Genomic DNA, 15,214 nt, shown 5'->3' on the forward strand with positions numbered 1-15,214 from the left:
ATATCCACTAATAATAATCTCGAAAGTAAGGAATTAAATTTGTTCACATGATTTGTAACACTAGCACCTTCTCGCATCTTCGTATTAACTAGTTGATGAATCAGAAATACCTTGTTTGATGCTGATGGCTTCTCTTACATATTTGATAACGCCTTTATCAAACCATATGTCGTCTTATTGTTGACGATGTTGTAGGCGACGTTCTTCGCCAATGTCAATCAGACGACACCCAAAGCCTTCTGATTTAGCAACTCCCAATCTTCTTGAGACATCATTTCTGGTTTATTCTTGGACAGAGGCTGGTACAACTTTTTCTGATATAGATAATCTTCAATCTACATCTTCCAAAATCCTAAATCACTCCCATCGAAATTGTCAATCTTCACTTTTCCATCTTCTACCATTGCTCCCACTCGTGTGAAACCATAGGCTCTTGATACCAGTTGTTGGGGATCGGAATCGCACTCACACGCTTAATTAAAAGAGAGAAAGTAAACTCACAAGACATGGAGATTTACGTGGTTCAGTCAGAATAACCTACGTCCACAAACTCACTAGATGATATTTTTTATTTCATAATTATGTTTACAATTAGATGAGTATTTATAAAAAAAATAATAAAAAAATAAAAAAATAAAAAAAGGAAAATGGGCCAAGCCCAATAAACCCTTCAGACTCCACATACTCAAAACAACTAAGACTCTAAGAGTAACATCGAGAAGCAGCTAAATTGTGGAACTACTGATTCGTGACTGACTGATTGTCGTGGACTTGTGGTGGCCTGGTGGAAATGTCCGAATGTTAGAATGTGGGATTCGAAAATAAACGTCGTTATGACTTACGTGAACCAAGCGATTGTAGAATGAAGGAGATGTGGTTAATTTTCTCGCTTTCGCTTTCAAGGGGCTAGCACACTAGCATTTGCTTACTTAGAGTAAAGTCCGGATGTAATGCACATAATTGCAAATTGCGAAAGTATAATTCTTCGTATGTTGCGATTGTGGTTCAATAGAATTGGAAGAGTTTTTTTTTTGCTAATTAATATAAAAAAAATGTTTTAATTTATAAAAGAATTTTATATTAAAAACTAGAATTATAATTTTAATATGTCTGGAAGCTTATTTTCATAATTATAATTCTATTAGCATATTTTTTATTATTTCACTTTTATTTTAATTAACCTAAAATATAAGAAAATAAAATAATAAAATATATAAAAAAAAATTATTCACATTTTTTATGGGATAGCCATGGCCCCCACATTATACCACAAGCATCTGCCCTTGGTTGTAATACTCTAACTGACTCATAATAGATTTTGTTCTAGTGAGAGTGAATCACATGTTGATTATACCCATTGGGTGAAAATCATTTTTTTTGTTTGATTTAAAAATATAATGTATTGAAAGAAAATAATATGAAAAGAGAAGAAGTAGAAAATAAGATAATTTATAAATTGTTTGATAAAAGAGAAAATAAAATTAGAAAGAAAAGTAAAAAAAAAAATATTTTCTCTTATTTGATTATATAGAAAGTAAAAAAGAAAGAATATATATATATATATATATATAATGGCATAAATACTTTTAATAGAAAAAAGTGTAAAAAATTGAAAATAATTTAGGATTTTAAAGTTAAATGAGCATATTGTAAAAATTGTGTTCATTTACTTTTGGAGCTATCTTTCCTTGTGGATTACCAAACTGGAATATCATTAGGGATGACAAATAAACTCGTACCCGTGGGTAATACCTGAATCCGTCCCGACTTTGACGGGAATACCTGGTTTGACCGAGTACGGGTATGGGTACGCCGTACGAGTAAAACCCGATAAATTAAACCGGGTACGGGTACAGGTATGAGTATATACATACTCGTCCCGTATCTGTACCCGTACCCGTACCCGATTTAATTATATATTAAAAAAACTTAATATTTTATTATGTATAATTATTTATTATAATGTGAAATATTTATAATTGTGTAATTATTAAGAAATCTCTTGATTAAAATATGAGATAAAGAAATAATCTAATTATAATTATAATATAATAGAAAAATAATTTAAAAATATTATATATTTTTTTACAAAAAAAAAATTACGGGTACAGGTACGGGTATGGGTATACCCGATACCTGACTGAGACGGGGATGGAGATGAAAATCACATATCCAACAGATACGGGTACGGGGATAAGTTTGTGTCACAGAAACGGAGACGGGTATCATAAAACTCATACCCGACCCGCCCCGTTAACATCCCTAAGTATCATCTTCAAATTTCTTTGTTTCCTTTTCTTGCTGCTATAAATGTTGTTTCTTCTATTCCAAACAAACACATAAACGTTAAAGTTGAAACCGCCCCCAAATAATAATGTCTTATAGTCTTGGTAATGAATGCCTTTAGCACAATGAGATTTTATGGCTATAAATCCTCATCCTTCAGGTATAGCAAACAAGGCATTATATCTTGAACTCTACGTATTAATTTGGTTACAGTTATTGTGGTCTTTATCCACTCATTAAAATGACGTTACAAAAGAGAGGCAGCAAAATAAATGTGGATGTAGTTCAAAGTTGAAACACATTAGGCATGTGAATTGAATCATATACATGCATGCCTAAAACCCTTTCTCATCACTAAATCGAACTCTCCACGCTTACGCATATAATGTATTCTCTATGATATTTATGTATTAATTTATTTGGTGTGTTTTGTTCCCTCAATAAGGAGTCTCTTTAAGGAATCATCTTCACACATATGATATGACCCTCCATATACAAAGTGTTTGCTTCAATGCATGGTTTTCGTTTACTCATTTGGTGTGTTCGGAGTTGTCACCTTGTGGAAGCCCTTGTACGTGATTTTTTTTTGTTTCTTGAGCAGAAAGATTTAAATTGTGAACTTAAATATAAGTTTTTTTTTGTCCTTTTATTTAATGATTTTGTTCAACAATTTCATATGATTTAGCAATAACCTTATAATTATAACATTAATTAATCATTCCAAACTAGCTCCTTTCTTGGCGATAGTTTTCTGAATTTAAATTATTCAAGAAAATATTTAGTATTACAACAGAGGCAATAATATCTTTCATTGTAGAAGGATCTCTTTGGATAAATTCTTGCAAAAAAAATACTTTTAGGAGAAAGAAAGTAGGAAAAAAATTACTTAAATAAGTTTTCCATAAACAATATCTACCTTATAAGTTATAAAAGTTTTTTACAAAAGGTAATATGAAATAATTTCTACAAATTTTGCTATAATTAACGAGCTTGTCTAATTTATTCTCCTATTTTTCTCTTCTACGAGTACTTTGATAAATTTGTCAAAATAATGCTTATCGTCGTACCTAATATTTATATACTATTATAGTATAATCATCGTAATCCAACACATGAAAAAATAAGAGTAAGTTTATGAAAGAAAACAACATTACATATAATATAAAGACAAATTCATCAATTGAAAACAACTTAGAAACATTTCAACATAATACAACATTTTCACAACTTTAATTACCTCAATCAACTTAAATAATTTAGTAATTCAAAACTTTAACAACTTTCACAACAAAATACAACTTAACAACTTTATCAACTTATACAACATCACAACTTTAACAACTTATGTGTCGTCACACATTTTCAATTTTGAAGATCTCCGACAACTTAATGAGTAGTTTAAGTGGATTGACTTTACCCAATCGTAAAGTCTGACCTGTCATCTCTAGGTTAAGTATAGAACAACTTTAAGCATGGTGACCTATTTAGCGTGCTAAGACCTTTGTGGATCCTCTTAATGAGCAAGCTCTGCCTCGTTGGGCAAGACCACCTCCACGATCATCCATAGGTCCATCTTCTCACTTAGCGATGCTCATGCCATTGAGTGAGAAGGAAAATCTGGGAAAATGTTCATTATCCATTTATGCACGTCGGGCAAGCATGTCACCTTGTTAGGTGAGAATGTGAAGTTCCACCATGGAATTTGTCTTCTCTCAACAAATCATGTCACTGTTTACCTTCTCTACCACATGCAACCCACCTAACCCTTTCTAAACAACATGAACCTAACATCAAAACCAACATGCAATGAGAATGTAACACGTAATCAACATCCTTAGGTCTTAGGTTTTTCTTCCCTTAAACCGAAATTCACAACTTAAGTAACAATAATCAAATCCAACATTTAAGTCATCAGTAGGCCAAATAACAACAATCAACAACTTAAGAAGTCAAGCAACAAATTTTTCTTACCTCGATTGAATCTTAGCAGTAAAGAAGAAGAACCCTTTTCAAAAAAGAATTTCTTACCCTGTTTGCTCTAATAAAGTCAACTCGAATCCCAACTTCTACAACTCGATCTCAACTCAAGGAAGGATTTATGTGCTTTTGGTGAAGTTAGAAGAAAGAATGATCTTCCTTAAATTTAGAGCTTATCTTGCTAAAATTTCTCTCTAGAATTTAAAAAAAAAAATGAACTCATGAATATCATGTTCTCTAAAAATCTTATATTTGTTTTTCGTTTCTTGGTCAATTTTGATCCCAACTTAATCAACTTTAAACAACTTAATTCTAAAGGATTTCATAACCCTTATGGCTCAAACAATACATAATTCAACATATAACATCACAAATCAACATAACACATCATCATGCAATTAAACCATAAAACACATTGTTACACACATCATTATTTCTCTTCATCATTTAAAATATTCTTGACAAGTCTTTATTATTTTCTTCTCAAAACTAAAGATATTGTGCTTATAGAAGGTTTCCCCTTCTATTAATATTTTTGCAATCTCTCTCGGTTACATGATGAAATCGTGAGGAGTGCTAGCAATATACTAATACACTCACTTTTATTGATTAAAATTTATTAAAAATTAAAAAATCAAAAAAGAAAGTCGTTAAATAGAATAGAGGACCATCAAATGTTGTATTTTTTTTAATAAATTTTAATCAATTAAAGATAGTATTACTTAAAAAAAGTGTGTATGAAAAGTGTGTTATTAGTATTTCACTAAAATCTTTTTATTAGGAGACAAAGAGAAATTAATTCAAACGGAAAAGAAATAATCATTGATTGAGTAGTTGATTATACATAAGTCACATACTGAACTATCAAGTTAGGACTTTCCTTTGTTCTCTCGAAGCTATACATGCATTATGGAGCCAACACATGATTGCATGATAATAAGACAGATAACAGATCGTTAATATGAGAGAGTAAACACCTGTATAAATATTGATTTAGGAAGGTTTGCAATAGCTGGAGATGGGCCATGCAAATGCGCAACTGCAAGAATCAAGAGAGTAACGCATGTATACCTACATAATCTTTAGTAATTTTATCCCATGTGTAGAATGTCTTTCTCATTTTACATCGGTGAAATCAACATATTCTAAAACTAATGTAAAGTCGCCATTTATAAGCTGATGTTGGAAGCCCTTACTACTTTTTTATGTATTGACAATATAATTTTTTTTTATTTTACATTATCAACTAATCATAAATTATCATTAGTGTGACTTTTCAAATCCACTTTTATACATTAGATATACATATGATTATTTCACATGAGAGCGTTTTTCTGGACTTTTCTTTAACAAGAATATTTTTATTTTTATTTTTTAACTTTTTATGTTATTATTCAATTTTTAGTTGTAATATTTATTTTTGAATTAAATTTTAATATTTTAAAAATAAATTAACAATAATTAAAATAATCTTGTGTCACAATATAAATTATTTTATAAATTTAAAATATAATTTATATGATAAAAATACTTATTAATGAAAATTTTAAATATAATATATATATATATATATATATATTCAAATATAATATTTATTTGTATATATAATTTGTTATAAATTTTAGTTACATATAATAAATATTTAACCTCACTAAAAGAAATATTATATATGGTACGACATACACAAATGTTACTATATACAATATGTGTAAATATAAATTTATTTAACACACAATTTTAGTATTTATTTTGAATAAACTTTAACAACATATTTTATATTATTATAACTTATACTTTCACTTTTTAACAATATACTCTCTTTGTTCTCTATTTTGAGCAAAAATATCTAATTTTACACATATTAAAAAAGTTGATTATTTGCATTAAATTTTACTACTCCCATAAGATTCTTTCTAAATTGTCCTTGTTATAAATATCAAAAGAAGTAGTACAACTGAAAGGTCATGTATTAAATAAAAGATATTTTAAAGAAATATATTAGTAAATGATGCAAAAGTAATTAAATTTATTTATATTTAAAAATAAGAGATGTATTTTTTTTATAATAGAGAACAAAGAGAGTACCAACATATATTGTATCTATAATGTAGGTAAAAGTTATTTTTAGTGATGTGTATTGTGTTAATATATAATATATGTTTTTATATGACAATTTTTTTTTGTAATGTCTACGAAATAAAATGCTAAAATATTAGTAGTTATTATAAAAATCAATAAATTTAATTATTTTACATGATAATTCGTGATCCAATGTTATTGTAAAAATTCTTTAGATGCATAAACTATTTACTCAATATATATAACAGAAATGTTAATTATGAATTATTAATGTCTATATGTCAATTGTAAAAATATATGTAATATTTACATGCATCTGTTGATGTTAATTATCAATAGGTAGATTTAATGTTACTGCAGAAATGTGTCCTCATACAAAATGTTGATGTTAATTTTTAACGGATATCTAATTTAATGTTACTACAAAAATGTGTCCTCGTGCAAAATGTTTTATTCAAAAAAAATAAACATATGTAGTAACTGATTTGATAATAGGTTTTTAAATTAATAAAAATATGTAAACAATATATGGAAGGGCATAATGGTAAGTTAACTCAGATATTTTATATTACCCTTCTTCATTAAGAAATATCATTCGGACTATATGGACATTATAGGTTGGAATAAAGTGGTGTAAGCTTGCAAATTTATGTAACTAGAATAAGGACAATACTCATGAATCGAAAGAAACAAAATTTAAATTTAAGAAAAATATCCCAGCAGAAAAGGGATCACCAGTTTTTTCGGCATTAAAGCTTGCAAACAACTAGGAAAAGTATAATTAATCATTGTATTTGTTTCCCTCTAGAAGAGATTAGATATAACAAAGAAAGCTTAAGCTTGAATTATTGTAACGACCTAGAGAGGCTTTATAAGCAAACTACCAATATATGTATATACATACATCATCTTCAACAAAATAAACAAGAAAATTGCATTGATTAGTAATCTCATTGATTCATTGTTCTTTCTCACAAAGGACTACAAGTTATAGCATGGAATGATTCATATAGACCCATAGTGATTGAGAAACTAGCTAGTTTTATTGCTCAATTAATTTTACCTTCGTTTTTAGCTTTAATTGCAGCATCAAGTTTGTTTGAAATTTCAATCAACTATGCTATCAAAATTATTAAGAGCTCGTAAGGCACGCCAAGGTATGTTCTTATTACTTCAGTTTTTTCATTTTGACTACTTAATTTCTTCACAGCTTTAAAATCCTTGCAACATGTGAGCTGGTTAAAGCCAGCGTTTTTTCAAAACAATCTGGTGTTTAATTATCCAATAAATGTTTTGCATAACCTTTGAATTAACTCATTTCCTTGTTTATGTAAGGAAAATGTTATGGTCGAATTAATTGTTGAAAAACCTATAAATTCCTAGCTCTTATAGCAAATTAGCAACTTTTTTTCAAGATCAGATTAAACAATTTTATTTTTGTAATCAGTACGCTCTCTAAAACCATATATGATTGAATTTTCAAAAGTAAATAAATACGGCACAACTTGAGAGGTTAGACAGAAAAGCTTGCACTACTTGTCAAAAACTGGAAGTTATTTCTCCCCCTGTCCCTAAATTAATGAATGCAAGTTGTTTAAGTTATTTCTTAATTTGGTATTCTTGTAACATAATTTGTTTTGTCAAATCTCAAACATTATTCATGTTTTGAATAAACTTCTTGTACACTGCATTAATTTCTTATATCTTATTTAGGGAAGATTAATTAAGTATATAGTTTTTTAAACATTTATTTAATATTATATATATATATATATATATATGAGAATTTATTTACAAGCTTTACTCATAAATTTGTTGAAATAAGTTGAGAAATACTTATTTTATTAAGCTTTTGTGTAAAATATAAGGGACGTTTTGGAATAATTTAAAAAAATCTATTTTGAATTTAAAAAAAAATTCTTAAAAACTCTTTTTTATTTATTTATTATTATTATTATTATTATTATTTCAATTTCAATTAGCTTCTCGGCATAATAAATGAGAATAATCTCTTTTTATATGCTAACAAATTTTATGATTGGAAACTTGTGGCATAAACCTAATAAAAACTTATTGAATAAATATTTAATTTAAGTTATTTACTTAACGGTACACACCCTAAAATAAGATATAAATTAATATTTTTTTCCTTATTTTAGAATGTGTTAAGTAAAATAATATTTAATTTCCCAAATATCTTATTATAAGTTCTACAACTTATAAAATGGTTATGAATCAGTTTCATAAATGCAAATAATATATCTTCCCAAACACCTCTAATTTGTACCATATCTTTTAGAATAAGTTATTATGATGCAATCTATTTGACATTTGATTGATAGATTATGTTTCTTTTGTTTCAGATGCCAAGCAACAAATTAGTGATTCCCCCAGAAGTGTAAATTTCCACGAGGAGTACCACAGGGTTTTAAGGACAAAATCCTATGCTGATTTCTTTAACAAAGCTCAAATACTTGCAAGCCAACCTTCCATTTTTTTCAACCAGAATAAATTTTCAGAAATTCTCCTAGAACCAAGCCAAGAAACTATACATTCCATTATTGACACACCAATCCTTTCAAAGACACCAGAACTAAAGAATCTCATGCTAAGCTACTTTGAAATCAGTGCTGAGGTTTCACTCATTTGCAGCTATGTTCTCAAAACAATCAACCAAGTCCAGTGTAATTATCATTTCATTGAAAGAGCCCTAGACATCATGGATGGTGTTGATGACTCTCCAGAAAAAGTCAAACTAATCATTTTTGAGCTCAACTCATTCATCTTCTCAAATAACCCTTTTTCAGACCTCAACAATCATGACTTCAAGCTCATTAGTGGTAAGCATTCATTAGTGTTGCATAGTTTGACATCAATGAGAAAAAGGATGGGAAGGAAAGTTAAGCTAATGACATATTTGAAGGAGACATCAGAAACTTGTGTTAAAGTAGCATGTGGCTTAGTGCCTATCACAACAAATGTTATAGCAACACATATTTTAGCTGCACCAACCATGGGGCAAACAATTCTTGGTTTTCCATGTACTGAGAGACTTAAGAGGAAGCTTCCACACTTGAGGTTTTCAAGAAAGTTTCTTAGTAAAGTTTGTGATCAGCTTGACATAGCATCCAAGGGAACTTACATATTAAATAAAGACTTTGATACAACGAGTAGAGTTGTGGCTCGGCTTTGTGATGAAATTGAACACAACAGAGCAATGGTGCAACTCTGTTTGGACAAGAAAGATGATAAATTCTCTTTGCAGATAGTGAAGGAGCTTAAGAAAAGTGATGCTGGGTTTTGGAGACTGGTGGAAGAACTTAAAGAGCATGTGTACTTGTGCCTTGTGAATATTAACCAAGCAAGATGTTTGCTTATTAATGAAATGACATAAATATGTGCAGAAGGCATTGGAATTACTCATCCACCATTTTATCATGGCACAATACTCAAATCCTATGTTTGAATGATATTTCTGTAATTATAAATCTTACAGGTAAAGAAACAAAAGCCTTATTTGAATGTAAACATATATGTGTGTTGGCACGCACACGTGTTTGTGTGTGTGAAACCTGTATAATGTTGTTAAGATTTGTTTAAATTTCTTTAAATCATTATTAGAATAGTGATTTTGTTAATTTATCTGAGGAGGTAGGGGAAATTTGAGAATGAAATGTATATTACTATAAGTTTTATCTAATAAATAGAAACAATAGGTAACTGAGTTTTTCATTTTTCGTAAATATTTTCTTTCAAATGAACAATCTTATTTGAAACATAGTTGTTATTGAGTTAAGGTTGTTTTTAGTGAATATATATATATATATATATATATATATATATATATATATCATTAATTAAAGATAATTTTATTCAAATCAATAATAATAAGTATAATAGCATCTCTACAAAGTCTACTAAATACTGAATTAGCTTTAAGATACAATGTATAACACTAATATACTAACTATTAAAATCTAATTGAATCAACAGCGGTTGTCATAAAATCATTTTCAACTCACAAGTTATTTTATTTATAACTTAATTAGGAAAATTTCATCGAGATAGATCATTTTGGAATTGGATTTCTGCTGAAATAGAGAGGGTTCCCTTATTCAAATCGACATACCAGTCAATAGTGTCTACTGTATTTCATAATTTTGGTTTTTCATTTTTTCTTTTAAAAAATAGTAAAGATAATGCTTAGACTTGATAACTCAATCATTAAAATTAAAAATATTTGGTATATTACAATTTACAGCGCCACTTAGAAGAAGCTGATGAATTGTTCAATGCAATTATATAGATTTTATTCATATTAAAAATTATGTTTTGGATATATTGATGGAATCCATTTTTTGGATAAGGTAATTTCCTCGTATAACATTACTCCGTTTGATATAAAATACATTTCAAAAAAATCTTTAAGGCATATATATGCATTTCAAACTTTCTTTTTTTTTATCAGATAAAAATAATATATTACTAGGGGTACCAATACCATATGAAAAAGCATACAATATTGTCGCATGAAGCTAGTTACAACAGAAAAAATATGCCTACCAAAACAAGTTTCCCACAATAACTAAGTTCTATGTTAGAGAAAATAAAAGGAACAACTCCTTTAACATGTACAAAGTATATGCAGTAAATGATATGTTCCATAACCACAAAACTTGGAGTCATTTCTGCTGTAAATACACAATTTCTCTGTTGTTCAAGTATAAAACAGAATCACTATCTTCAGTCGTCCAAGCACAATCCTAAGTTAGCCATCCATAGTGCAAAAGTATATCTAAAATCCACATCCTATATTCGAGCCAAAACCATGTTGTAAGCAACAGATCCTTAAAAATCTACTTGCTATTAAAACAAATCCCATTAAAAACACATTAGTTTCTATGATACCAAGAACACCATACAGCTGACACCCAAATCACCCTCCATTTCTCCACATTTCTTTTATCACTTAGTCGTAGCCAAACTGTTAGAAATGAGATGCAAGATCTTATGAGAACACCGAAGTTGTGCATTTCCATCTAACACATGCCAGCCAAATATCTGCTATTTTTTAACATGTAAACAAAATGTGACTCAGATTTTATATGTTTAGAATAGAACGGACAGTTGAGATTGTCCTCCAAACGAAACCAGTTTCTTCTCCATCTAAACTCCCAAACCCAACTTTATTCCTCCCATCTTCCAACCCCACTAATAGACTCCTCTTTTTGTTCTGAATTAAGGAAAACTCTCTCATACTTCTTTGCAAGTCATGGTTTTAAATTGCAGTTGCGGCCGCGGTTGCAGTTACTGCGGTTGCGGGTATTGCGAGTATTGTGATGCGGATTGCGGCTGTTGCGGTGAGAAATTATTAATTATTTGCACTAAATATATAAAAAATGTAATTATTGATATATGTTTTATTTTTAAAGATTTATACATTTTTATTCCTTTTTTAAAACATCCTATTATTTTAATGAATAATTTTATTTATTTTAAAATTAATTTAAAAGTAAGAGAAACACAATAGTGGTTAGATTAATTCTTACTCAATATTTGTCAGAATATCTCAAAAGCAAGTTGTCTCATTGACACAAATAAAAAACTTAAAAGTACACACATTTAGAAAAATTTTAAATAGACAAGAAAGAAAAAAAGACATGGCTTGACATAAAATAATATGATTGCCCACAAGTTTCATTGTCATCAATTATCTGAGAAGCAATGCCACCCTTCAGAGATGCATTTCACTACAAGGAAAAAATATGAAATTTTTATTAATATTGTAAAACTATAAAAAGCATGATTTTTTTTCACAAGTGAAAAATTATATATATAATAAATTTATAACTCACATGATACTTAATACCACATAGTAGAGTGACGAGGATGATCATAGCCTGCACTCTCACTTTGGCTATCCCCTTGTGTGGCTCCTTGTCCAAAAACATAATCAAAAAATCCACCACTTTGTTGTTGATAATAAGGATCATTATAATTCATTGATGGTTGATGGTATGAGGGAACTTGATCACTTCCATATTGATTGTATGCATTAAAATAAGGATGTTGATAAACTAATGGTGGATAGTACCCTTGACTACTTTCTGAAGAATCATCAATATTGAATTCACTAAAACTTTGTTCAATATGAGAAGATGAAGAATCTTGACATGACACATTTTGTTTATTTTTTCCTCTTCTAACTTGTGAATTGTCTCTTCTATTATCACCTGAAAATGAACGATCAGGAGGAATCATACCTGGCATAGAAGTAGTGAAATCAATTACCAGATTTGTGTCACGCCTATTATATGGAGTCTCTTGATATGGATCATTTTGTCTTTGTTCATCCTTATCATCCTCACCATCATTTTCTTCACCTTCAATATCAACACCATCATCACCACTATTATTACTTGGTGGGCTTAAGTCACCACCATCATTATCACTATCTCCACCTTCCACATCTTCATCATCTGTATCAATTCGAGGCAACCACTCTGAATTTTGAACTCCATCTAAAAGTGGATTTTCTCTTTCTTTTATCCATGCAGATAATGGATCATCTTCTCGAAATATATAATCAAGATTAATTGGATTGAAACTTGATTCAATTTCTTCTTGACTTTTTCTCATTTGATGCCTCATTTTCAATTTCATGTTGTAATGTGTAAAGACAAGTTTTTGCAACTTTTTGTACTTAAGCCTATTCCTTGTCTTTGTATGAATATAGCTAAACGTACTCCAGTTTCTTTCACAATTTGTGGCTGAAGTTGTTTGACTTAAAACTTTAATAGCCACACGTTGAAGTTCAGGAGAGCATGAACCAAACATCAACCACCATTCAGCTTTTTAAGAGATCAAGCAAAAAAAAGTTATTATTTATAAAAAAAATACATTTATTTATTGAGAAAGGAAGAAACTATATTTACCTGGATTCATTCTAGACCAAGCTCTTTGAGCTTGAGGTGTAACAAATGTTTCACCCATGTCTTTAAACAATACCAACTATATAACATTATATTGTATAAGATATCAATACATAGTTATATAACAATAATTTTAAAAAACAAAATATAATTATTTATTACTAACCGAGTTTAAAGCTTTAATTTGATCATCCATGTTTCTCTCCAATTTCATGATGACCTTTTTGGTCCCTTCAAATGTCTCTCGATACACATCATATCCATGTTCAACTCCATATTGAAATTGTAGATTAAGAAAATACCCTAAAAAATAAATAGTTAATCAATATGTATCTATAATTGTATGTATTAATGTATTGCTTTATATAATAAACGTAAAATTACAATGACATACCAGCAGAATGAAGATCAGAATGCATGAATTTCCAACGCTTGTCAATTATTTCTTGGTATTGAGAATAATAACGAGAACTTTTTTGAATTGATTGTTTAGCTCGATCAATTGCCTCATATAAATAAAACCCATTGTTGGTTTCTCATCACCATCAACTAGCCTCAAAACTTTTACTAAAGGCTCAAATACCTTCAATATATCATTAGCCTTGCTCCAAAAATCATTGCCAATAACAATTTGTCTTGCTTCAAATGCCAATCCATTTTTGCCTCTTCCAAATTTAGATCGTCTAAATTCTTCTAAGTTGAACATGTTCCGCAAGCCTTGCTTTTGTTGCACAATTGCTTGAAGTTGTAAGAATTGTGTTGCAAATCGGGTAACACCAGGACGAACAATTTCTCTACCTCTAGTGTATTTTTTCATGAGATTTACAATCCATGTGTGATTGTAGATAAAAGTTGTTACTACTTTTGCATCACTTAATAACTTTTGCACATTCTTTTTTTTTCCTATATCCTCCAAACAAAGATCCAAACAATGTGCTGCACATGCAGTCCAATATAAATGTTGTCTCTTTTCCATCAACTTTTGACCAGCTGCTTTAAGTGCTTTTTCATTATCTGTAACAACTTGAATTACAAATTCTTCTCCCACTTCGTCCACAACCTTATCCAATAACTGAAAGTAGTAATCAGTATTTCTACTGTCAACATTAGAAGCATCAATAGATTTCAAGAAAATTGTTCCCTTGCTACAATACACTAGAAAATTCATAATATGTGTATGATTTACACTATCTGTCCAACCATCACACATTATTGTTACTCCTTTTTCCTTCCATATAGTTTTCAACTTGCTTATCCATTCTTGCATGCTTTTATATTCAGCTTCTAAATACACATCAGAAACTTCATAAGGTGTAGGGCATTTAACTGATGGACCTACCTCAGCTGCTGCAATAATCAAATTATGCAACCATGGAGAATTTGATAAATTCATAGGTAAGCATTCATAAATTATAAACTTGCTTACCGCTTCTTCGAGCTTTTTCTTTAATGTTTTCATAAGACCCCTGTCGCAACCCGAAAATTTCCGATCTTGCGACTAATGGTTTAAATATCCTTTTAAAGATCTCATCAATTAAGGAATGCCCGGACACCAGACTAATCCTTAATCAATGGTTTTGAAAATAGGTTCTATGGAGTCGCCACCAATGTTTTACTCAAAACATTGGAAAAAGAAAAGATTTTTAAAAGATCCAATAATGGCCTTGATAACCAGAATTGGGTTCGGGGGTCGGTTACGTGTAAGGAAGGTATTAAGCACCCTTACAACGCCCTAAATCGGTACCCTATGATGAAGTTAATGCGATAAGAAATAATAAATTAAATATTATATCTCCTTTTATTGATGATTATTTACATGATTTAAAATTTAAATTAACAATTGACTCTAAAATATCTACATGATTGCTCTTATTATAAACAATATTTATCAAATGTAAGAAATAATATTTATCTACATGAATACCTCTTGAACGAGCTCT

At 29.3% G+C, this 15,214-nt stretch overlaps 3 protein-coding genes across 3 annotated transcripts; 1 reads left to right on the forward strand and 2 right to left on the reverse strand.

The window, feature by feature from the left end:
- The first annotated feature begins 211 nt into the window (after nucleotides 1-211).
- On the forward strand, nucleotides 212-11,717 carry LOC109817365 (UPF0496 protein At1g20180). The gene is made up of 3 exons (XM_083067581.1): nucleotides 212-302; nucleotides 8,706-9,710; nucleotides 11,632-11,717. The coding sequence occupies exons 1-3, from the start codon at nucleotides 212-214 to the stop codon at nucleotides 11,715-11,717; spliced, it is 1,182 nt and encodes a 393-aa protein (XP_082923707.1).
- A 163-nt stretch (nucleotides 11,718-11,880) lies between these two features.
- Nucleotides 11,881-13,729, reverse strand: LOC145953919 (uncharacterized). Its single transcript, XM_083067686.1, has 2 exons — nucleotides 12,198-13,729; nucleotides 11,881-12,092 (listed from the first exon to the last, which is right to left on the reverse strand). Exon 1 carries the CDS (start codon nucleotides 13,177-13,179, stop codon nucleotides 12,205-12,207), a length of 975 nt encoding a protein of 324 aa, XP_082923812.1. The 5' UTR covers nucleotides 13,180-13,729; the 3' UTR covers nucleotides 11,881-12,092; nucleotides 12,198-12,204.
- On the reverse strand, nucleotides 13,284-14,667 carry LOC145953827 (uncharacterized). The gene is made up of 3 exons (XM_083067586.1): nucleotides 13,797-14,667; nucleotides 13,441-13,577; nucleotides 13,284-13,337 (listed from the first exon to the last, which is right to left on the reverse strand). The coding sequence occupies exons 1-3, from the start codon at nucleotides 14,665-14,667 to the stop codon at nucleotides 13,284-13,286; spliced, it is 1,062 nt and encodes a 353-aa protein (XP_082923712.1).
- Between the last annotated feature and the right edge of the window lie 547 nt (nucleotides 14,668-15,214).

This window comes from Cajanus cajan, chromosome 1, assembly GCF_000230855.2.
Source record: "Cajanus cajan strain Asha chromosome 1, NIPB_CcT2T_4, whole genome shotgun sequence".
Lineage (NCBI taxonomy): Eukaryota > Viridiplantae > Streptophyta > Magnoliopsida > Fabales > Fabaceae > Cajanus > Cajanus cajan.